This window comes from Conger conger, chromosome 12 (assembly GCF_963514075.1).
Source record: "Conger conger chromosome 12, fConCon1.1, whole genome shotgun sequence".
NCBI lineage: Eukaryota > Metazoa > Chordata > Actinopteri > Anguilliformes > Congridae > Conger > Conger conger.
Genome location: NC_083771.1, coordinates 33,880,484 through 33,904,357, shown reverse-complemented (window position 1 = coordinate 33,904,357; position 23,874 = coordinate 33,880,484). Strand labels below are relative to the sequence as shown.

The window sequence follows — 23,874 nt, the reverse complement described above, 5'->3', positions numbered from 1 at the left end:
TTTCGAAAAACAAGAAAACGACATTCGCTAGAGCAGAATGTTACTCACATCAACCCCCTGTGGTGTGCACAATTAATAAATCAGCGCCCTCTCGTGGTTCAGAAGACCAATCGCATACAATTTTCCAGGACTTTCCAGGACGCAAATGTACACTGCACAAATAGCGGCATTCAAATAATCGATTATTTTTAACATGCATACACAGGGGTAGTTTAAATGTAGGTCTACATAGAACCGCCTAACCATTGTTCCATCTGTTCCTTAATGAATTATTTTGCAAGGAACGATACCTGCTGTGTTCTGTTGCCAAGATTAATCTCATTGATGTATAGGGAACTAGCACACAATGCATTGCGACCTGAAGGTGGTCTTTACAGCATGGAAAGTGGCATTGTAATTTTTGTAATTTTAACAGACCCAGCTCTTTCTTGGTCCAGTGTTGATGATGCTTGGCCCACTGCAGTATTTTCTTCTTGTTTTCTTCATTGTAGTTGCTGTTTCACTGCAGTCAGGGAAACCGTTTTTTCTCTATTTGCATCGAGTTCTTCCTCTAGTTTTGGTGCAGTTTTCTTTTTCCAGAAACTTAACCTTTCTCCCCTCAATAATTCCTAACCATATGTGTGTTTGTGTTTATGCAGGATCTGTACAACTCAATGAACATGGTGTAGACTGCTTTGCAAGTGGCAAGTGAGGTACAAACCAGGCAAACAGTATTACATATGACATTTATTAGGCATTTATTACTTATTTTTTTTTACTTCAGCCGCTGTAGCCTATCTACTTAGAGGTTTGACACATTTTGTGTTCAGCGATGCACTTCTGCATACCACTGTTGTAATGTGTGGTTATTTTGTGTTATTGTCACCTTCCTGTCAGCTTTGACCAGTCTGGCCATTTCTCCTCTAACCTCACTCATGGACAAGGTGTTTTTGCCTGCAGAGCTGCTGCTCACTGGATGTTTTTTGTTTTTCGCACCATTCTCTGTAAATTCTAGAGACTGTTGTGTTTGAAAATCCCAGGAGATCAGTAGTTTCTGAGATACTCAAACCACCATGTCTGGTACCAACAATCATTCCACAGTCAAAGTCACTTTGATCACATTTTTCCCCATTCTGATGGTTGATGTGAAGATTAACTGAAGCTCCTGACTCGTATCTACATGATTGTAGGCATTGCACTGCTGCCACACAATTGGCCGATTAGATAATCGCATGAATGAGAAGGTGTAATAAAGTAAAAATGTTCCTAATAAAGTGCTCTGTGAGTGTAGGTTCTGCCACATGATTAGCTGATTAAATATTTGCATTAACAAACTGGCGTATAGTTCTACCTAAAAGTGCTCACTGAGTGTATATTTTATGTTCAAACAAACGGCAAAATGATATACTCATTTCAAAACATTTACTCTCATGTTTCAATGTTTTTTATTGAGTAATCTATTTTTTAATGAAAACCACAGGTGCCAGAATTATTGGCACCCCTAACAGTTATTGTAGATAAAATGAAACAGTGGAATTTTTAATTTAGTTAATCTCAGTCTAATTGAACTATATTCTGCCATTCCATCAATATAAAAAATGAGGTAACAAGCATGCAAAATCCCTGTCAACCATCAACATGGGAAAAGCCAAAGAACTGCCAATTATGCAATTATGCATCTTATTCAACAGCTAAGTTTTGAACAAATTCATGTATTTATTTAATGTATTCCTTGTACTTATCATTCTGACTTATTACATAGAAAAAACACACCCTCTTAAGATTTGATTAATCATGGATAACTTTTATTGAACAATAAAATAGTGATGGCAAATACTAATGTAACATATCCACATTTTCCTTTTTTCACAACCAATACAACATCTGTTGCCATTACTATCAGCTCTGTTTTTTTAAATATATATCACCCCCTCCCCCCTTCCCATTCCCCAAAACCAAACCCTGCTACATGTAAAAGCTGCTTATAGAAGAATCAAATGATTTAATCATAACATACAAAACATTTTTTGTTCATAAGATTGTCTATGGATCTTTTGGGAAATACACACAGAGGCAGGGTAACTGTAAATAAGCATCACCGATCTGGTTGGCTGTAATAAATTTCTTGACCGGGACACATAGGTTAGTTTTGTCGACTGGAAAAATACCACTGGCTGCAGCATCCGACACCTGCACTTACTGTAGGCTGCTACTCTGTGTTTCAGCTCACAGAGCTTACAGGAATGCAAGTCTGGCAGAAGAGGCGCTTTTTTTGAGCTTCATCGCAAGTGCAATGATTTTGGTTCTGCAAATGCTACAAAAGGGAGCACCCCGGCACCATATTGGACTACAAACTTTGTTGAAGCACAATATTTGCAAGCCTCCTAATGTGCAATTATGAAATGCTCACTGTCGACCGCTGCCATTTTAGACTGGTCAGGAAGTGCAGGAGAGTGGTAGTTTCTATCAACGGCGTGTATGGATTTTACAGTTACACTGAACTTTGTGCGCTCAGGAAAGGACATAGTCTCATGAATGTTTTAGTTCTGCACTTGAGCAAAATGTCCATTTTCAAGTCTTTTTTTTCTCATTTTTTTTTTTTTTTTTTTACAATTTATTTCCTGTCAGCATGCATGCAGTTGGGGTCCACATCAGCACCTTTATGTTTCTGAATATAGCACCATTTTTTAATGTATATATTTTTTCTTTTGTTTGGACCCAACTGTTGGCATGCAAAAATTCATAAACGTGGAATTTCTCACATAAGTATCCTACATTTTGCAACCTTTTACAAACACTACAAGGCAATTAATGAATAATCATACAGTACCATACGTGTAGAACATGAACTAATACAGTACACACGTTAAAGAAAGTGCTAGAATACAGAACAATTGCTTTCTTGTTTTAAGTCTTATATTATTCTATAGGACTATAAGAGGACAAGCTAATGTTGTACACAATCATTTACCCCAAGATTACACAAAAAACATTTTTGTTCCACCATTAAAAAAAAAAAGATCAAACACTTATGATTCTAAATTCCAACTTCAGCAAAAATATCATGATAAACACAAAGCAAAAAAACAAAAAGAAACAAACAACCAAACAAACAAAAAACTAAAAGCTTTTTCAATATTCATACTTGCACAACACACTACCTACATGACTATCAGCTCAGTAACACCAAATAGGCCTTCATCGTCATGTGAAGCCCCGTCAATTTTCATCTCGTCTGGTTGTCATAAGCTCCTTGTGGATTTGGTACCATTTTATGACAAAAAACACTTTTCGTTCAAACCTTTTGATTGTGTTTTGTACAGTGAAGGTCTGTTGCTCATATTTCTCACCAATAATCTTACTGTGCTTTTTCCAGTTACACAGTAAAACATAAATTCTACAGTCTTCATCCAAAATTAAAAACATTACAATCAAATTGAAACATGTTGTTAAGGCTTATGGTTGGAACCTTTGAGACATTTTTTAGTATAACAGTCCCAAAATCGAAAGCATTCAAGCATTGAAAGCATTAAACAATGTGGTACATCTTTTTTTTTTTACTTAAATTGTGTGGTTTTTTTGTACCATGACCTTAGTAAATGAGAGAGAAAGAAAAGAATATTGATAAGTATTGCACACAACCCTAGAAGCCAAAAACAGCATAAAAACTGGCATGAGTAATCTCAGTTGGATTTTTACTGTTCTTCAGATTTCAGGCCAAGATATAGTGCTTTTTAGTACTGCTGGCTGATGAGCAAACAAATGAAATGAAAGTGCGTGAAGAATATTTAAAATTTAAATTAAAAACGTAATAAACTTTTCGAAATATATTTTTAAAAATGCACCAAATGTGTGGACTACAATTTTAACAATAGATTCCTCTTGTAAAATTGTTTTGGAGTTTGTCTTGGACATTCTCTTGGGTCCCACTATAAAAGCCACTACTAAATAAAAAAAAAGCAAATGTATATTACATGTGTATATAAATCCACCCTCCACAAAAACAGACAGAACTCTAAATAGGAAAAATAACAAACATCAGAGACATACATTTCACAAAATACACAAATGTAATACTATAAATTAAGCTAAATGCAACTGTAATTCAGTCAATAGTTTGAGTTAGTGTAAATATTTTGTTATATTATTTTACATTTTATGGTTTTTAGGTCTGATGAGAAAAGGAGGAACAAAAAATAACCCATGTAATTTAAAGTGCTTGTTTTTAGATTTACGCTGACGCATGATAGCAATGGAACCATGTAGAAGTATCTCAAATTCCAATATTCAACGCAGTTTACTCTAAATTAATTGTCTATGAAAACTACCGGCCAATGAGAGCATGGATTAAAATGCTACAGGAGTACTTACTTTCTTGTTCTGTGATTATTAATTATGTACGCCCTGGATTAAATGACACAACCAGGAATGTAAAAGTAAATCGATAAATAGATGTGAAAAATGAATGAATCATGTGGTGATTCGAAAAATACACAGCCGTGTGTTTTCACAATGACACGGAGAGCGACATTCTCCTTCCCATTCCACCTACAAAAAAGCAAGCACAGCATGGCCATCTCACAAAAGAGGGGTCCTAAATTCTGCTCCTGCTGGGTTTAATGGCCGCTACCTGCACCATCTCAGAAGCAGTGCGGATTGGCTCAGTTTCACAACGATACTGAAAGCCAAAGGCAGAGTGATCAAACTATAAAACCACCCAAGATCAGGACACGGGGTGACCTCGTCTTTCTAGCAAGATCGGACCAACATGGTAAACACTGGATGCGCTAACAGGCCATTAAGGGCAAGATTGTCTCCTTGATCCCACAGGTGAAGGAAACCAACACATTGGGTCTTGGTGCCCTTCCTAGTGAGTTGTGTAAAGCAGCTAAGAAAAGTGCTTTGTTTTAAAGTGCTACTTCACGGAATGTGCCACATGCTTCTGTTGCACTGTTGGTAGCCTATAGGATGCCTGTTACCAGGTGCAACAATTCAACCCCCCCCCCCACCCCCCCCACCCCCCCCAAAGGAAAACACAAACATTGTTTTTGTTTTCCGGAAAGATACGTCAACTGTTTAAAAAGTAGATTAAAGCCTGTTTCAAATTCAAATTAATACATAAGTGACAAGCACAAAACAATTCTTGCATTTCTAGGCCTCTAAGTTTTTTTAACAATTATATTTGATGACTATAGTTGCCCCTTTCAAACATTTGAGAATGTTGACATTTAATTTACATCATTATACTAATTAAATAATTGTATACAATGAACAGTTTTATTTCAGACACAAATAAAAACTTTGATGAACACTATTGTGCTTTGCATCTTGCTGTAGCACTACATAATCACCTGAACATGCAGACTGCCTCATTGGGAGAATGTGGCAGGTCTGCTCTAGCTCTAAATACAAGAAATGCTATCTGAGAAAAGCCTTGCTTTAATTTAAAATTAAAAATTAAAAATTTGGGCAACACACACACACAAAAACACACGTGCGCACACACACACACCTTAAGTCTCCAGTGAAGGAAGGAAACAATACAGACTGTATTCAGTCCTACAACAGAAAATGCATTCTTCATACATGCATTCTCGGGCCTCGTTAGGTCTACTGTCCAATAATAGCCATTGCAAGCCTTTGGGACAAAAAAAAGATATATATTTACACCGCAAGGAATGTGCCTTTTTACAGTTGGTTGAAAAGAACGATAAAGAAAGAAAAAGCTGGAAGGACTTCAATAAAGAGTGCCATAAACATAGGAATATAAATGCGTAGCATCACATAGCATTGCAGTCATCAAATGTAAGAGAAAGATTGCACTCAAGACATTATATATATATTTTTTGTCTACAGAAATATTCTGGTAAGAAAGTTCAGAATACAATTAAGATATGAAGCTCTACACATAAAATCATCACCAAATAATGCATGAAAGCCCTTTAAAGCACTGCAGAATAATCGTCAGGTTTTTCTTCACTGAACACTAGTAGGCCAGGTATTTGTAAATAAGTTAGTCTCTGTGAATAATTGAACACATTATGATTTCTTTAATGCTGTTTAGTATTAACTTGTAATTAAGATGTGTTTTTTGTACTGCCCTGTTCTTGGATGAGGGCAAAAATGTAATTACAACCACTTGGAGAAGACTATTTTGAGTAATCTGCATCATAACTGATGAAAAAACATTGTTTACCTGGTTCAGTTTAGGTATAGATCTCAACATGACATAAACAAGTAAGAAATGCCATATTAATGTTCGGTTGTGATTTGCCAAGCTTAATGTTACAGTTTCATTCCGCAAAGGACCAACATAAACCAACATATATAATTGTTTCAGTATCAGTATTGTTTCACGGTTTACAATTTTGGTGAAGCTTCAGAAATGAAATATCAATGGTATTAATATTTTCTGCAATTATATGATGGTATTGAAATGTTGTGCCTTGGAAGACACTGCAAAGCACTCATCTCAATGAAGGCTGAGAGAGCATTTAATAATTTTTTGATGTACAAACTCAACTGTAGATAGTGTGCATAATGGGACTGAAGTGTTCATATGCTTTTTCCCATAGTTGTAGCTTATTTTGTTTGTTGTGTGAAATTGAACAAGACTCATAAAAATGAGTCGGCATATGACACTTAGCAAGTTTGGTATTTTGGTAGACCTTTGTCAAATATAGGCTAGTTTAAAAAGCACCGTTTGCAAGGACAGTGTGCTGTGTAGGGTATTCTTTGTGTCAGTGTCATTTCAGAAATATACACACACTACTTTCGCACATCATTAGAAGACTAATGACAAGCAAAAAACATCTAAGCAGTACTCCACTGGGACATCTCATACATTATTCCTTAACATTAACACGTTTGGCTCACGTCCTTTCATGTACCAAAGCAGTTTTGGGAATTCCAATCCTACAACTATTGACAAAGTGCCTACAGTAGTCCTCTATAGCACTCTGTCTGAAGAATTAGACTAGATGGTTTCTGGAATTAGGAGAACCGAAATGATTTGTTGCCGCTTTGATGCCAGATTAACTTCTGAATGCAGACATAGCTTATATGTGGCTTGCTGTACAGCCATAGTTGCTTTCACACATACCCCTTCCGGAACGCTCCAGAGCTTGTCGCAGATTGTTGTTTTGCTAGATAAGTAATTCATAAACGGTATGTTGTGGATTGCAGCAAATTTGGCATGTTTAAAAGAGTACTGTGGAGTACTTTTTTTTAATGCATAATGCATTTGTGGAATTGAAACATGCAATTACCGAAAATAAAAAAGCATCCCACATTCAGCACAGTGATTTGGGGAGCACCATCAGACATGCAGGATGCACAGAAACCACACTGATCTTGAGGACACGTTATGAATACCTACACACAGTTTCTGGAGAGCGGGTACGGGTAGCACTAGGGAGCATGTGAAAGCAACCTATGTTACCTGCAGTGGAGAACACAAGCAAATGCCCCTTGCACATCCTTCAAATAACAAAAATATCTCCATGGGCAAACTGTACACACATTGCTTCATTACTGGTAACTATGAAAGCTTACTAGACTGTTTAGGCACCAGAGCCTGCACAAAGCAGTAGTATCCTTAAGATATGAGAATAACCACAGACTCCATGTCTATTAACACAGTGTGCTGTGATATAGACACTCTGGAGCTCTATGACTTGAGAGAAGAGTGTGATAATTATAAAATGGAGAACTAAAATGAATTCCAAGCTTCCGGGACAATATTTTTAATTCATACATTTTTTGGTGGTGTCCTCCTGTAACTCCTATCTGTACCATTTCTCCCCTGGCGTATGAGCTGCAATTCTAAATAGAAAGGACACTGGCAGAGTGGGAGGAGCTTGGGTGCAGGCTCATTGCAAGCTTCTCACATTGGCTCCATGAAACACAGAAGGAGAGCAAAGAGCTGATGTTCTCTGAGAAGAGCTACACAGTGTGCAGTGCCACAACATACTGCATACAGTGCACTAACAATGGCCCGTTTATACTATCCAGTGTTTTAGCACTGCAGTCCCAAGAAACATTAACAGCTATACTTATTGGTTTCATGTCTGTATACAACCATGCTACAGTCAAAATATATTATTGTATAAATTGTTGTGACCTCTTACAAAAATAGTTTGATTTTGAAAAGTGGGTAGTCTGACCGACCTCTGACTGAATTGCACAGCAGTCAGACACCCAACCAGATTTGAAGTGGCAGTATAAATAGGGCCAGTGTATATGTATAACAAGTAGGATTGTTCAATAATTTCCAAGTAGACTAATATGTCAGTTCAATGTCAAGTGACTGTACATGTGACCTGTGGAGGGTCAAACCTACACAAGTCCTAGTCACAGACTCCCAAGTTACACTCTTTAAAACATTTTCATAACCACAGGGATTGGTTTGGATACTTCAAGTGCATTTTTCATATTTTCAAAGGCTTCATAATTCTTAACTTAAGATATTGATTTCAAGTAGGACTCTGACCATCAGGAATGGCTTTAAGGCAAAATAAAACAATTAGTGTGCTCATCAGTGGCGTGAATCTGAGGGGCGGTAGTCTCCCTGCAGTGTGTCAAATGTAAGAAGTTATAACATAATGACACATTCATTGGTGTAATCATTTTTTCTATAAAACAGAGATTAAAAAAAAAATACTCAGAATTGACACCACTGAGTGACTTTTTTAACCCTTTGATTGACATCTGCTTGGCTTTTTTTTTTTGCTTTCTCTTGGCATTAGATGACCTTTGGTGCACAGTGTGCACACACTATGACAAGTCAACAAGGAAGTAATGACCTTTTTTTTTTTAGTGACTATGGAAACCGTCTCTACAGGATGCACAACAGCCCCAAAAAAGCACTTTAACCACACCAGCTTATAAATGGATTCATAATGGGCAACTTCACCAAAGGAATACTCCATAAAGTGCACAATTTTGTTAACCAATTACAACCACACCAACATTGCCCAAAGCCTTATGGGGTGGCTAGAATAAACAACCTCTTTCCATACTTGTAAAATACATCACCTACACCATCAATCTTAGATTATATATACAAACATATACATGTCTGCACTATAAATATCCACATATATCATATATGTATTCATATAGTAATTAAATATATTAATATTATTTATCTGATATACTATACACATCTGCATTTCTTTGATCGTGCTGATCTCTGGCTATATCCAAAGGAACCACTCACAAAACGTAGCTCTTCCAGCTTCAGAACATCTACGATTTCATGGATATTCAAATCCCAATGCAATGGTTACGCCAAAATGAAATACACAATAAAATCACCACATTTCAAATATAATTTTCATTGTGCAAAAAATGATCTACTTATATTCCCATCATCGTCATTCAGTACGAATTCGCGATTTATGGCGTAAAAACTAATGAATGAAACAGGAACAACAGTTATTAATTTGAAAGTGCTAGTTGACTAGAGTCATACAGTACATTATTTTAGAGGTACATTATTAGAAAACAAAACATTTTTAAACAAACTATGCTATTGTCACATTTATATTTGTTATTTCTGTTTGGATCTCACAATCATGTAAGCAAACCTTCTGCCAAAAATGTAAACCGTTGTCAATCCTCTTGATCCTCACTGTCCGCCCGTGCCTGCGTCCTCTTCTCCTTGTGACAGGTAAAGATGCGCCGCATCTCCTCTTCGTACCTGATGAAGTTATCCCCAAATCTAGCCCAGGCCTTGAGGGGCACAGTGATTGTGTTTCTGTATGGCTGCCGTACCTCGCTTATCTTTAAGAACACACCGTACCTGTTGGAACCTGCGTCGAAATAAAACCTCTTGTTGTCTACTCGGAAAGATACCGCCTCGGGAAGCTCCGGTGATTCGTCTTGGCTCCTGCTGCTCCTGGTTCTCTCGTCAATTTCTTCGTCTCCGTAGTCTTCAATTAATTGCGACAGCGCATCTCTGAACTCAATTAGCCCCTGCGCTGGCAACACGATGGTCTGCTCAATGCCCTGACCGTAATATCCCATGGTACCGTGTCCTCGGCTGACCGTCTGCCTAATGCGGAGGAACCTGCCGCGCTGGTTTTCTTTCAAGTCTAAATAGTACTTTCTGTTATCTCTCTCGATGAATTCACTCTTCAGAACCCGATGGGTGTGCTCTTCCGACGCGGCAGAGCCAGTAGGAGAGTTTGGTGCTGCTTGATGTTCTTGCGGTCTCCTACGGGAATCATGAGGCCGGCCTTGGCCGTTGCTTTGCTCTTCTGGCCGTGGCACCTGAGCTCCCCGCAACCCTATGTGAGCGTAATAATCGATGAAGTCTCCCAGGCAGTACCTCAGATCAGGAGCCATCGACATTGAGAGCGTCAGTTTGCTCTTTCTGATATTATCATGTCTGCCTCTTCCAATCCACACCTCAGCAATTTTGAGAAATCGGCCCCGTGCGCTCTGTTTCACATCTAGATAAAACCTCTTTTTCTGGATGTCGACGCGCTTGGAGGCGAGCTCCTGAATCTCTATGCATTGAGTAGCCGGATTAAGATACTGCTGAGGATAGACGCCTCTCAGAGCGGAATCTGATGTAATCCTTCCTCTGCCCTTTTCCATCACTCTGGTACTTGCATCGGCCATAGCTATTCAAATTCCCCCACAGTTTAGCAGCAGCACAAGCATTTGCCTCTCCATTACTAGCAATCTAGCAATTTAGCTAGCTAGTTTATTTGTTGAGCGAGCAATCTATGATCAAATTAATATATATATATTTTTTAAATATGTTTGACCTGGAAAAAAACAACAACAACTAAGTGAACAGCTTTGTGGTTTTATCTTTGTCCTGGTAAAGGTCAAGCGCAATGTTCTGTCAAAGACGACCGCTAACCTTTAGCTAACGTTACCTTTCTGTTCCTTTCCCTTTCACTGACACTTCTCTCCGTCAGCTCGTTAGCACGCTAGCCTCAGTGCTAGCCCAGCAAAATACGATGAGAAATCATCCAATCCAGGGTCTCCTTAGAGGGCGCTGCTTCAGTAATGCGACTTACATGAAAAGAAAAATCCCCACGATTCTCCCAAACGCTTTGGTAACAACTCCATGCCGAAATACTATCAAAATGCATTAACAATGCAGATACATTACTTGAAATATTATATTTACGATTATATTCTCAGTTGCTGTGGCTCAGACTGAGAACGAGACACATGACGTAATTTGTCCGCGACAAATCGAATTCTCACATTTATTTTTGGTTGAAAAAAGAACTGTAAGAAGTTCCGGTTACACCCGAGACAGTTTAGTCCGAGAGGTAGAAATTATCGTGGGATGGGGTGAATAGTACGACATCTCGTCACTCTAAAGAATCTTTTCAACAGAGGATTCCAAAACTTCCTACAGATGGCGGGAGAAGGTGGCTAGCTTATATTTACCTAACGTTAATGATATTTAAACTCTTCTCAGTTGCTGCCTTTAAAATTAATATTGTTAACGACAACAAGCAATAGTCGACCTGCATACAACTATAATTGGCTCAGATTCCTGCTCAATTCCTGTTTAATTGACAAGATTTATTCTAATTTCAAGATGCAGCTGAGGGGAGGTCACTCACAGTTAGCTCTGTTAGATAAGTTGCAGGCATGCATCTACGTGTCACGGCCTAGCATGCTAACTGTAACTGTTTGGCAAGGACATTTCTCGAGTAATTTTGTCAAGTTTGAATAACGTTAGCAGCTCCCCTTTTAGTTTTGATTAGAGTATTACACCATTCATCTTCGTTAACCCAGAGTCACTAGCTGGATAGACAGACCGTCTATGTATCAGACACATTACAACTAAGTTAGCTAGTAGTCGCGGGTTGTACAATGTATCCAGAAGTTGGCCATTACCGTTAATACTTTCGCAGACGGACTGCTATCAATATAGCTATACAACATAACGGTTACTAGCTACTTATAGAGAATACACGGACCAGCTGTCGGGAGAGATGGGTAACCATTCAACTAGTCTGCAAATTCCATCTTGGTTTGTCCAAATTAATTCCATCCCTGGTGTAAAAAAAGAAGGACCTATGACCAGCTTGAAATGCAAGCTACCAGCTGTCTCATAACATAGCTTGAGCTGGTCAAATCATGTTGAGTATGGAGCTAGATTCAAAAACTAGCTTGAGCTGTTTTTTTCTCGAGATCATACTCCAATAATGTGCAACTTACACGCATGAATGCAATTTATTTACACGTCTGTATAATGAGTAACATGCTAACTTCAAACCTCTTTCGTTGACAGCTATTGTCTGTGGTTAAAACCATGACGGACAGGACACTGCCAGGATGGATGTCAATCGACTGCAACAATGAAACCAGAGCGAAAAAAGTAACGTTGAAGCCATTGCAGTCACATGTGTTGTCAAGGGAAGGTTACACCTTAGAATGATCACCATCTTAAAGTTGATTCAGTAAAAAATAACAGGCAACTTTCATCGCAATTATGAATTATGCAGACGAAAGCAACAATATATAGCTATATGACTTTTCCATTGTCCATTGTTGACATTTTCGACAACGTTGGACGACCGGGATATGGGCTACATTGGGCTTTGGCGAGATGGACAAAACTCGTCATAAGGAAAACATAAAATTACATCAGCCTTTTCCTTTAAGTTCTATTTAGCCTATTCATTGTCAGAGAAAATCTCAGTTGAGGATACAATAATTTTTTATTAAAAGTATATAGGCTTGGCCTAGGCTATCAGAAATAGGCTTAATATTTGCAAGAACCATAACTGCAAATTCACAGCCTTAAATGATGAGATATGTTGAGGCCAGGGGTGCACATCTCAGGTCCTAGAGGGCTGGTCTTCGAGCTGGTTTTTGTTCCGACCAATTACGTAAATTTATTTTCTTTTTCATGACGGCTCTTGAAATGATGTTGGTTCGCTCCTGTACTTTAGCTCAGTACAATCTTTAGGATACGCTTGCAGTCTGCAGCTGTAGCTGGTGCATATACAAAATTCATGATCAAGACATTATTTAGAAAATTAAATAATTAAGAGCAGATGTTGGCACAAAATCCTGAAGTGGATGGGCCCTTGCTGTGCACCCCCTGGTGTTGGTATTGGTCTGTGTGAAGCTCAGTTTTGAAACCGCAGGAGTGCAGTTTTCGTCCTGCTGTTTTGTATTGGAATTGGAGCCATAGACTAGCATAGTGGCTAAGGTAACAAATTAGTCCCCGGAGGTTCAAGAAAGTATCTGTTCTAATTTAAGGCATCCTTAAAAGCAACAGGCCCATAAAGTTGACCAATTTGTTTATGTTTATATTTATATTTGCACTTGTGCTTTTCCCAGATTTCCCAGGCAACTGTCAGCTTTTTTAAATGGTTAAAATAAGATGATGAGTTTTCCCAGGCAGTCACAATTGACAGACTGGCACTCAAACAGTGCATTCATGATCCATGAAATCTATTGAAATTTTGCTGATGAACACTTTAATTAAGTAATCCCTCCATGGTAATAATATTCAGAATTAATGGAACTAATTTGGTCTTGACAATGAATTGCCTATGCATAAAATCATATTTGGGTATTATGGCCATCAGAGATACACTGATAAAACATGAATTCAGAAAATGTTTGTTTTGCTTTGACTGATACTAATTTTAATTAGTCATCCCATATTTAAAAAATGCTGGTCTCAAAGGAAACCATTTTTATTTTATTTTAATTATTTCAACCAACTAACTCTTTACAGCTTAATTATGATGATGCACATTCTCTATTTGAGAAAACAATTAGCTTTAACAAGCTTATTTACAAAAGTAAAGTTATTTTATGAAGTGACCTGTGAACAACATTTCTCATCAAACATGAAACCAGCAACACTACAGGACCAGTGTTTTTTTTGTTCTTTGACTTCAACAGGGTCCGCAAGGATTCTTAAAAAAAAACATATTAGAAGACAACCTACCATTTCTGGAGTTTTCTGGTGCTGTTATATACAGCCGTGAGAAGAATGATTGCTCATTTCTCTCTGAGGATTTCAGGTAATTTCTACACTACTGAAAAGCAGACTGTATCGTATGCACTGCCGTCCCTGGGAAAGCCTTTGCTGAAACCATGGGCTTTGTGCTGGTCCAGCACCAATTGAGAAATTATTTCTTAAGCTATAAATCATTTTATTTTTGTATTTGGCTCTAATTTGGTATTTGCTCCCCAGCTATTTTGTTTTATTTTTTTGATGATTACAAATGTAAGATTATTTATCACATTAACACTTTTGTGAATGTTAACTATCCAGTTTTAATAGGCATAGTTTAAATGTGTATATGTTGTATATTTATGATTGTCTATATATTGAACATATATTACTTTTTATTATTATATATATTTTTTTTTTCATGTATTATTTTTTAAATAGTTTCTTTGATCTGTGATCCAGTGATCGGTGATATGCCACTTAAATAGTTTAGTCTCAAATTTCTTGTAATTGCAGGGTTAATACAGAAGAATACATGTATTTATTCAATGAGTGGACTAATTTAACTTTCAAAAAAGGATAGTGTTCTACCAGGCACTTTAATTGTGTGGGTAGCAATGACTTGATTCTTCATGCATGGCAATGGCCCCAGGAGCGCCCAGGTAATGCAGTTGGACGAGGTGCTGGTGTAGAGTGCATGGGTGTGTCCTCAGCCTCAGTTGGATTTGGACTTAGCCAGTGTAAACTGTGGCGGGGAATCTGACTGTGCTGGAGCCGCAGGTGACTGGGAGCACCACAGGGTGATGAGCAGTGGGTAATAGCATTGCCTTGTCAGGGAGAGTTTAATCATTAAGACGTGTTATATCCCCTAGATCCAGCCTTGAACCTGGAGCCGCAGTGGGGTTTGATGTGGAGTGGCCGCCTTCCTTTGTCAAGGGCAAGACAAAGAAAGTGGCCATGCTGCAGTTGTGTGCATCTGAGGACAAGTGCTACCTCTTCCATCTATCCTCCATGTCAGGTTTGTTCACACACTGATAAAAAGGGAAAGGAGCCAACAGTCAATGAAATTTAGTTCTGCTCAGTGCCCTTGGCCATGACTCTTTTCTACCAGGCACTTTGGAAATCATCACAGAGACATCATTACATGAAAATTAAGAGCTCTTTATTACTACAGACCATGTAGGTTAAATAGACTCACCCAAAGCAGACCAAAAGATAGAACCCAGATGAGGGAGAATAGAATGCCCAATTTCAAACTACTAAATAATACATACAGTAGAATATATGTTTCAAAAGATGCATTGTAATTGGTCCGCTCAAAGTTTTCTACATTATTTCTGGATTCTTCAGAGTTTATGTTAACACTCCAGAACCTTCTTCCATTTGAACGTGTGCAGTGCTTCATGAAAGTCGAATATTCCCCTTGCCTCACTTGCACTACTTTCTTACTTGGTCAGCTGTAAAAGGCACTGTGCAAAAAAATTATTTATCAAAGTACGGTATTTTGTCTGTGTCTATTTGGTCATTTAACACGACTTAATGAACTTGTGAAGTGTCATGTAAAACACTGTAGGTGTAGGTCAGAAACTTCTTGTCTTCTTGTTACAGGGTTTCCTCCTGGTCTGAAGGTGTTATTACAGGATGAGGCCATCAAAAAGGTCGGGGTGGGCATTCAAGGAGACATGTGGAAACTACTAAGTGACTTTGATATCAAACTGAAGAACTTTGTGGAACTGTCAGATCTGGCAAATGAAACTGTAAGTGTGGTGTGGAAATTCACACCATCATGATCACAGTTAAGAACTTTGGAACTAGCATAGTTATTTTGTTCCTGTACATTTGTCTGATTTTAATTTGCAGTCTACCAAAGTTTATATCCTTTTACTCTGAGAGCCAATGAAAACAACAAATAAAACTGACTACAAAAGCATATGCTGGTGTTGTAAAGCTGGAGAGGCAATTCAGGAGAGTCTTGTAGCTAACTTAACAAATTGAACATCTGGTTTCTCTGTGGTGGCATATCCACCTCGAGCAAAGCTTCACAGTACGGTGATGTGCCTAATGATTTGGAATGGAATGCTAACCTTGCTGATTCCAGGAATGCAGGGGGTTCCAAGTGACAACGAACAGAATGGATGCATTCTGGATTTGGGGACGAAAGAAAAATGAGGACAGAAAATTGGGGCGATTGGTTTTGCGATGCCTCGGCAGAGTTGGCTCTCATCGTCTGTTCTGTACCCTGACCTGTGTTTCCGGTGCTGTTCAGCTCCGGTGCTCAGAGAAGTGGAGCCTGGATGGACTGGTCAAGCACCTGCTGGAGAGGCGGCTCATGAAAGACAAGGATGTGCGCTGCGGCCAGTGGGACGACTTTGAGCTCACAGAGGACCAAAAGAGATATGCCGCAACCGACGCTTACGTGAGTCCCTCTATTTACAACATGCAAAATGGGACATAAGTTATAAAGGAAAAACATCACATTTTGCCATAGAACGCCCTTGCCTTGGTTTTGGATGTTAATTTCTAATCGTTAATTTGATATCCACTCAGTGAGCACTTCATTAGCTATTCATTTTGCTTATGTTTTAGACTTATTGGTCTTCTGCTGCTTAGAGGTTTGACGCGTGTGTGTTAAGAGATGCTCCTCTGCATAACACTGTAGTAACGTGTGGTTATTTTTGCGTCACTGTCACCTTCCTGCTAGCTTTGACCAGTCTGACCCTTCTCCTCTGACCTCTCAAGGCATTTTATTGAATCATTTTTTAAAAATCCTTTCCCTTTTTCCTCCCAATTTGGTAGCCAATTGTACCCGATCTAATGTAATTAGTGTTAGCTGGGGATACTCCGCTTATGACCCCGTCCCTTCAGCGGCCCAGAGGGAGAACAGCACGCCTCCTTCAAGCCGTCTCGTCTCACAGCCTGCGACCGTAATTCCGAGGCGCACCAGGCATGCACGCGCTGATCCCGACCAGTCCCTGCTGAGTCCCTCCCTTGGAGCAGCGGGCCAATTATGCCGCTCCATGAGAGCGGGCCAAACTCAGCTTTTGGCAGGACCGGGAATCGAACCCCAGTCCTCGGTGTGCAACTAACGAACTGATGCCTGCATCACATTACTTTAGCTTTGCGCCACTGCGGCCCCCCACTAGATGTTTTTAGTAGTTCGCCCCATTCTCTGCAAGCTTTAGGGATTGTTGTGCATGAAAATCCGAGGAGATCAGCAATTTCTGAGATATTCAAACCACCCCATCACAATCATCCCACAGTCATTTAGATCACATTTCTTCCACATTCTGACATTTGGTCTGAAAAAGAGCTGAACCTCTTGACCACGTCTGCATGCTTTTAAGCGTTTAGTTGCTGCCACATGATTGGCTGATTAAATAGGTGTTCAGATCTACCTAATAAAGTGATCACTGAGTGTATATGAAAATTCTATACAGTATGTGTCTTCTTGTATGTGTTTGTCGTGAGTGTAATCCATATCCCTGAATAGATAAGAGAACAAACAGTAAAATTCAGATGATGTGTATAAAAATAAAGGCCAACAGGATGCTGGGGTACTTAGCCAAGTATAAATCTGATGAAGTTATGCTCGCGATATACAATACCTTTGTCAGACTACACTTAGGGTATTGTGTGCAGCTCTGGGGACTACTACCAGAAATGAGGTGCTGTAAAAGGTTCACAGAAGGGCAACCAGGTTGGTATAAAATATAAAAGTTATGAGGAAAGCTTAGTAAAAGGATACTTAGGGTAGATTTGAGGCTTTTAAAGTCATTAAAAGGATGAATAAAGTCAACTTCAGGATTAATTCCACAGACATTAGGAAGTATTTTTTCACTCTGAGGGTGGTCACTGTGTGGACTAGCTTGGGCATGTAATAGTGGCAGAAACGCTGGGGGATTTCAAGACCAGGCTTGATGCAATGCTCGATACAATCTAGCTTTTAGCTACTGTTTAGTGGTAAAGAAAAAAGGGGAAAAGGTGAGCCTTGTTGGGGTGAATGGCCCGTTCTCATTATTTATGTTATTTCGTGTTTTGTAATGCGTGTATGTATAAGGTGTTGGTTATAAAAGTATACATACACACATGAGCACACACACACAGCACACTAAACTCATACATACATAAACATGTTTGATCTGTTTGTTAGGCTGGACTGATAATCCATAAGAAGCTGCAAGAAATGGTTTCTGGTGAGTCACTATTTAAAGTACAACATAGTGCTCCTGTCATCACTAATTTGTCTACATTACAATTTGCAGGAAACAGTCAAAACTACTCTAGAAAAGGGTTTTATTTTCCTTTTGATTATTCATAGCAGGGACCACTCTGCACTCTGCTGTGAAGGAGAAACTGCTCCAAATAGCAAGTGAAATGAAGGAGCTGGCTGAGCACGTTCCTGAGGGAGTCCACAACATTAGCAGGTCTGAACTGCGTGCTTATTCACACGGTGCACTCTGCTTGAGGGGTGGAAAAAGTTTGTGACATTCAGTAAAGTGGACTGGAGGGGCTGGTGCTTGAAGGCTAACCCAGCTCTCTTGATTGCAGTGTTGCAGAACTAGTAGAGGACATGACCGTAACCCTGGAGACACTGAGATCTGTGCTGTTGGGGGAAAATGTCGAGGCACTCACCACAGAGGCAGCAGGCCTTTCTGACCAGGGACCATCGCAGGAAAATGGAAAAGCAGGAGACCCTTGGGGCGAGGAGGTGATGCTTTCTCCCTGCCAGGAAAAGGTGGCTGTCAAACTGGAGGCTGAAGACCTGAATTGTTCTAGCAAGGATCTCTACGACGTCCCTGAAAACAGTTATGACCCGGTGGGACGGGTCAGGGGTCCTGAAGTTTGCAGCTCTGCCCATGAAGACGGCGCCTGGATGTCCCTGGATATCTCCGAGTATGAGCTTCAGATGCTCGAGATGCAAGCCAAGCAAGAGGAACTTGAGGAACAATCAACGCTTCAATTCCAGGTATCCATATCTTTGCGCAGGTTGTGAAGATTTACAGATGTAAAAGGTTGTTGATTTTTATAGTTAAATGGTGGAATGCAGTTGTGATGAACATTTAAGTTTTTGATGACTTCTGTACATGTTCCGGGGCTGAAAGATGACAAAATCAAGTCAGTTTAATAACGAATGAATGAATTCCCTTTTCTGAAAACTAGAAATGTGGGTAGAAAAGTGGCAAGAAATGCACCTTATTGCTCGGGTGGGCATTTCTGGTCCTGGAGGGCCGGTATGTATGCAGGTTTTTGTTTCCACCAATTGGAAACAATTGCCCTGGCTAAATGAATTAATTGGCAGCATGCACCAACACTGGTTCACTCAAAGATTAGATCACAGTAAAACCGGGGACACAAGCAGTCTTCGACTGTCATTCATTAAGAAATGTACTGCAGCTAAAATCTAAAAGTCAGATGGCCTAAAAGGTTAATTATGTAATTAAGGCCAGAAGTTGGTATGAAATCCAGAAATGGATATGGCCCTCTTTGCCCACCTCTGTTATTGTTACTGGCCTTCAAAATTGCAATCTTAAACTGTGCCGTTTTAAATGAGAAATATTTCACCTTAACATGCTCACTAAAGTTCAAACTTTCTGGTGTTGCACAGGAATGATAAAAAAATGATACACAAACACAGGCTATCGTCCATTATTATTTTTCTTGTGTTGGCAGCATAGGATGAGTAGGCATGCTGCTTCCGGTTTCCACCATCTGCTTTCCACCACTGTTTCCATTCGTGGTGTCAATGTAAAAATGTGCATACGTCTTAGATCTGTTCTAGATCAAATCTTGGGTTAAGTGGAGTCTGAGAAATTGGCACAGAAAATGTGCTTACCAATGCTGCTTATATTCTGTACATAATCCTATATGTGAATGTGATCTCTTGATTTGTCTGTGGAAAGCTTAGTCAAGACTGTGTGCAGTTCTGGGGACTAGAAGAAGCACATAGAGACACTAGAAAAGGTTCAGAGAAGGGCAACCAGATTGATTCCAGGATGCTTAATCTCTTTAAGCTTAGTAAAAGGAGACAAAGGGGGAATTTGATTGAGGCTTTTAAATTCATTAAAGGGATTAACAAAGTGAAGTATAGGGGATTCTTCATGTTGAGTTCGGATAGCAGAACCAGAGGACACAAATGGAAATTGGCTAAGGAGAAATTCCGTACAGATATTCGGAAGTATTTTTTCACACAGCGAGTGGTGAGTGTGTGGAATAGCTTGCCAGTGCATGTAGTGGAGGCAGAAACACTGGGGGTTTTCAAGACCAGGCTTGATACATTATTGGCATTGGCATTTTGGCAGACGCTCTTATCCAGAGCAACGTACAGTTGATTAGACTGATACGGTGTTAGATTTTATTATTATTTATTATTATTTAGCTTTTAAGCAATTTAGGTAGTAGGTACACTTATGGGTAGGAAAAGGCGAGCATTGCTGGGCTGAATGGCCTGTTCCCGCCATTACCTTATGTTATGTTGTGTTATATTATGTTAAGCTGCATACGTGGCTTGCTCTTGTCCTTATCACATAGTCGAGGCAAATCCATTATCAAATCGCATACGGTAAAAGAGATGACTAAGCCACTCGTTTCCATTCTTGTTTTAGGACCAGAGGACCTTGAATGACTCCTCTGACCTCTCGTTTGTAGTTGAAAGTGATGAAGAACTGGAGAATGAAATGCTGCAGGTGATCCTGCTCAAGCCTTTTTTTCTTCTTTTTTTTTATAGATATTTTTAAACAATCCCTTTGACATTCTGACATTGAAATATGTGTTTTAAGAGACACCTCAACTTAAATCTTGCTACTTACGCTTAATACTTAAAGCTGCTTACAATGTTAACCCCAAGGAGGTGCTCTGAATGAGATGTGGAATGAAGTTTGCACCTACAAAGCTGTGGAAATTTGGATGTTTAAATCCCACCCATTAGGGTGGATTGACAGAAATAACAATGTTCACTTTTAGGACATTTGGGCAAATCCATCAGAAGGTGGATTGTAGAAAATATTTAACTGGTGTACTAACATTATAAGACCTAAAAGTTAGTGGAAATTATATATTTGATCCAGGAGGCCTCATGTTTTTCATCTAGCTCCCACAAATAAGTGAAGCTTAAACATCATCACAAACAATGGAATTGCCCCTATATTTGAAAGGTCCTTAGCCACACACAAACTGGGCTTCAGTATGACAGTTTTCTTTGTGATTACAATAAATTGATTACTTTACCATAATTACATCTATCAGGGGAAACTTAAAATGAATTTTTCCAGTTCATGGCCCCAAATTTATTTTTTTGCATAGCCTTCCCATATAATTTTACTAGAGATTATGAGTAAATTATCCATTGCAAACAAACCCCAGGTTAACTATTTGTGCTGGTGATGAAATATGTTTGTCACATCAGTCACAACGGATTTGCCCATTTGTATATTCTTTGTGTTTCGCTACTCCAGTAAAGTATTTCTAGGGGCCCCATTAATGTTATTTTACTGTTGCTGGGATTCATTGTAATTAATCTTTTCAGTAGCGCCATGAGACTCAGTTATCCTGCTCCCTCCTGTTGCTAGTGCTGTGACTCAGCCTCCATTACATGACAGGCCTCTGGCCGTGACACTCTCTTTCTCTCTGAAAGTGTGTGGAGGAAGTGGAGAGGATGAGCCAGAGTGAAACGCATCAGACCATCATAGATGACGAAGAGGACGATGAAGATGAGGGCATTGAGGAAGAGGAGGAGGAAGAGTTTGGTAATGACATGCCGGTGGCTGATGTGGAAAATCCAGGGGTCAGTAAAAGAGTAAAAAGGTCAGGAGAGTATAAATTCTTCCTCCAATGAAGAGCCTGCTGATTTCACTAATTATTTCTACCTCCTGGCTGAAGAATTGTGCTAATTGGCAAATCCTGGTGATTGGAACTAAATGCTGGGGAGGATGTTTACTTTCTCACACTGGATTTTCTACCTCTGGCCTTTGAATTCATAATAGCTGTCTGCAAGGAATGTTTTGTGCTTGTGTATGTAGCTCTGTAATTAGTTAAACCACTGAGTTAATTCCCAGTCAGTTGTAACCCAGTTCATCACCCTGTGTAATCCCCAGCTACTGTAAACCTGGCCAGTACAGGGATAGCAGAGGAATGGTGGTGATGCTAGCCTTCTTGTGTTGTATTCATATTCCCAGGTACCCTCTCTGAAACTGCCCATCCAGTATAAATGGATGTAAAGTATAAATCCCATATCTCAATCACAAGGCATAAATGTGGGTTCTGGTGCAAAAATAAAATGTCTTGCATCATTAATAATCTAAACACACACAGTGCATATATTTTTAATGTGTGTGGAGCTGAGATGGATAATTCTTGTTTGAGCTCCACTGTCTGTGCCCTGTAGTATTAAAGGTCAAGGTGGGGGGGGAGGGTAGAGACTGGTTTAGACTGTCTTTTTGTCATGAAATACCTCTACAGGTATTTCTACAGCATGTATGGGTTTGGCTTGTGTCACTGCAGCCATGTCATTGCATATTTTTGTAACGTAACAATATTGTTCTATAACACATGGATTACAGGAGAGTGCTTCAAATATGTTTCCCAAACTTCTGTTTAGATTGCTTTATAAATTTAATTTGGAGATCTAGGCTGCTTGCCAATGTGCTAGTTTAGGAACAACAGTTTGGGATTAAGTTCCACACTCAATTTGTTGAGACAGCTGTGAATGTTATTTTGTCACAAGTGGTTGAATCACTTCCACATACACTATCCTTCTCTCTCAATATCTTGCTTTCTCTTTTTTTTCTCCACATCCAGATCCTTCTCTCCCAGAACCAAACCCCGAGCAAATTAATTGTCTGAAAACATATTTCGGCCATTTCCGCTTCAAGCCGTGAGTAGACCAATAGCATTTTTCCTCTATCGCATTAAAACTTTTGTTTTAATCTAATACAATCTCAAACTGGCAAGTTTCTTCAAAGTGATGAATATTTAAATATTTAAATACCTCCTGGTTCTGGACCAAAGTATATTTAAAAGCTTTTTTCATTCCAGCTATGGATTCACATTGTCAAAATGTTCTGTATCAGCGTCAGATATATCAAAGTGCTACGCTGTTACTCAGTGGTCACGCTCTTTATGCAGAAAAATGAGCTAAAATACAATACCTGATTGCTTCTAATTCTCTTGAATTCTTGTACAATTCTAGAACACCATGAACTTGTATAATTAGCATTCCTGTGTAGTCGCCCGATAACGTTAACTCTGAAACTGGTTGTTTAAGGAATTCGCCGGTCTGTGATGTGTGAAGGCTTTGAGAAGTGATGTTTCCTTGACTGCATGAGAATGTGTCCCCATCCCGACCCGCTCTTTCCTGTTTAAGAAGCATTGCTTGGCCTTGGTATGGGAGACATTCTTCATCGCAGCATAACTTAAAGTAACTTATGGAATTTATAGAGACAGAATACATGCATTCTCTATTTCCAATGTGAATGTGGCTGAAGGCTATGCTGTGGTCAGAGGCTAGGTGCTTCTGCAGCTGTAGAAACAGCCCGTTTGACAGGGAGGTGCGTTCTCTCTCTGTGACAGGGCTCCCTCTCTCATTGCCCCCTGAGAAACTCATCACGTCTGCCGCGGGAAAAAGACAATCAGCAGCTTGCATCTTTCCCCCCGTCTCCTCCTTTCAGCTCTATAATTGATTTGGAAGTCCAAAGCAGATGATTGGAGGGAGAAAGAAATTGGATTTGAACCGAAAATGAAATCCTTCCTATCTGGTACATCAGCAACACAAACATCCCTTCTTTTCTTTTTTTTTCAGAGTACAATGGAAAGTGATTTACTCCGTTCTGAAGGAGAGGAGAGATAACCTTGTTGTCATGGCGACGGGTGAGTTCTCCTTTAGGTTGATAATGATTGACAAAAATGTTTATGATGATTACTGCAAAGTGCCAAGGCAGGGGAAA

At 39.3% G+C, this 23,874-nt stretch overlaps 2 protein-coding genes across 5 annotated transcripts in view; one reads left to right on the top strand and one right to left on the bottom strand.

Annotated features, from left to right (window-relative positions):
• Positions 1-9,218: 9,218 nt before the first annotated feature.
• On the bottom strand, positions 9,219-10,883 carry purg (purine-rich element binding protein G). Its single transcript, XM_061263597.1, has one exon. The coding sequence runs from the start codon at positions 10,606-10,608 to the stop codon at positions 9,595-9,597; it is 1,014 nt and encodes a 337-aa protein (XP_061119581.1). The 5' UTR covers positions 10,609-10,883; the 3' UTR covers positions 9,219-9,594.
• A 157-nt stretch (positions 10,884-11,040) lies between these two features.
• The window catches only part of wrn (WRN RecQ like helicase), a 36,328-nt gene continuing 23,494 nt past the window's right edge, over positions 11,041-23,874 (top strand). Inside the window, exons 1-13 of one of the 4 annotated variants that reach the window (XM_061263703.1) lie at positions 11,041-11,054; positions 12,251-12,337; positions 13,882-14,003; positions 14,809-14,954; positions 15,545-15,693; positions 16,203-16,352; positions 18,087-18,129; positions 18,255-18,360; positions 18,485-18,902; positions 20,539-20,619; positions 21,567-21,678; positions 22,730-22,805; positions 23,730-23,797. In XM_061263703.1, the coding sequence (XP_061119687.1) occupies positions 12,272-12,337; positions 13,882-14,003; positions 14,809-14,954; positions 15,545-15,693; positions 16,203-16,352; positions 18,087-18,129; positions 18,255-18,360; positions 18,485-18,902; positions 20,539-20,619; positions 21,567-21,678; positions 22,730-22,805; positions 23,730-23,797 (1,537 nt within the window). In that variant the 5' untranslated portion in view covers positions 11,041-11,054; positions 12,251-12,271. Of the gene's footprint in view, positions 11,055-11,241; positions 11,379-11,933; positions 11,990-12,250; positions 12,338-13,881; positions 14,004-14,808; positions 14,955-15,544; positions 15,694-16,202; positions 16,353-18,086; positions 18,130-18,254; positions 18,361-18,484; positions 18,903-20,538; positions 20,620-21,566; positions 21,679-22,729; positions 22,806-23,729; positions 23,798-23,874 lie in introns of those variants that run through there. The other 3 variants (XM_061263704.1, XM_061263701.1, XM_061263702.1) reach the window with 3 other exon arrangements.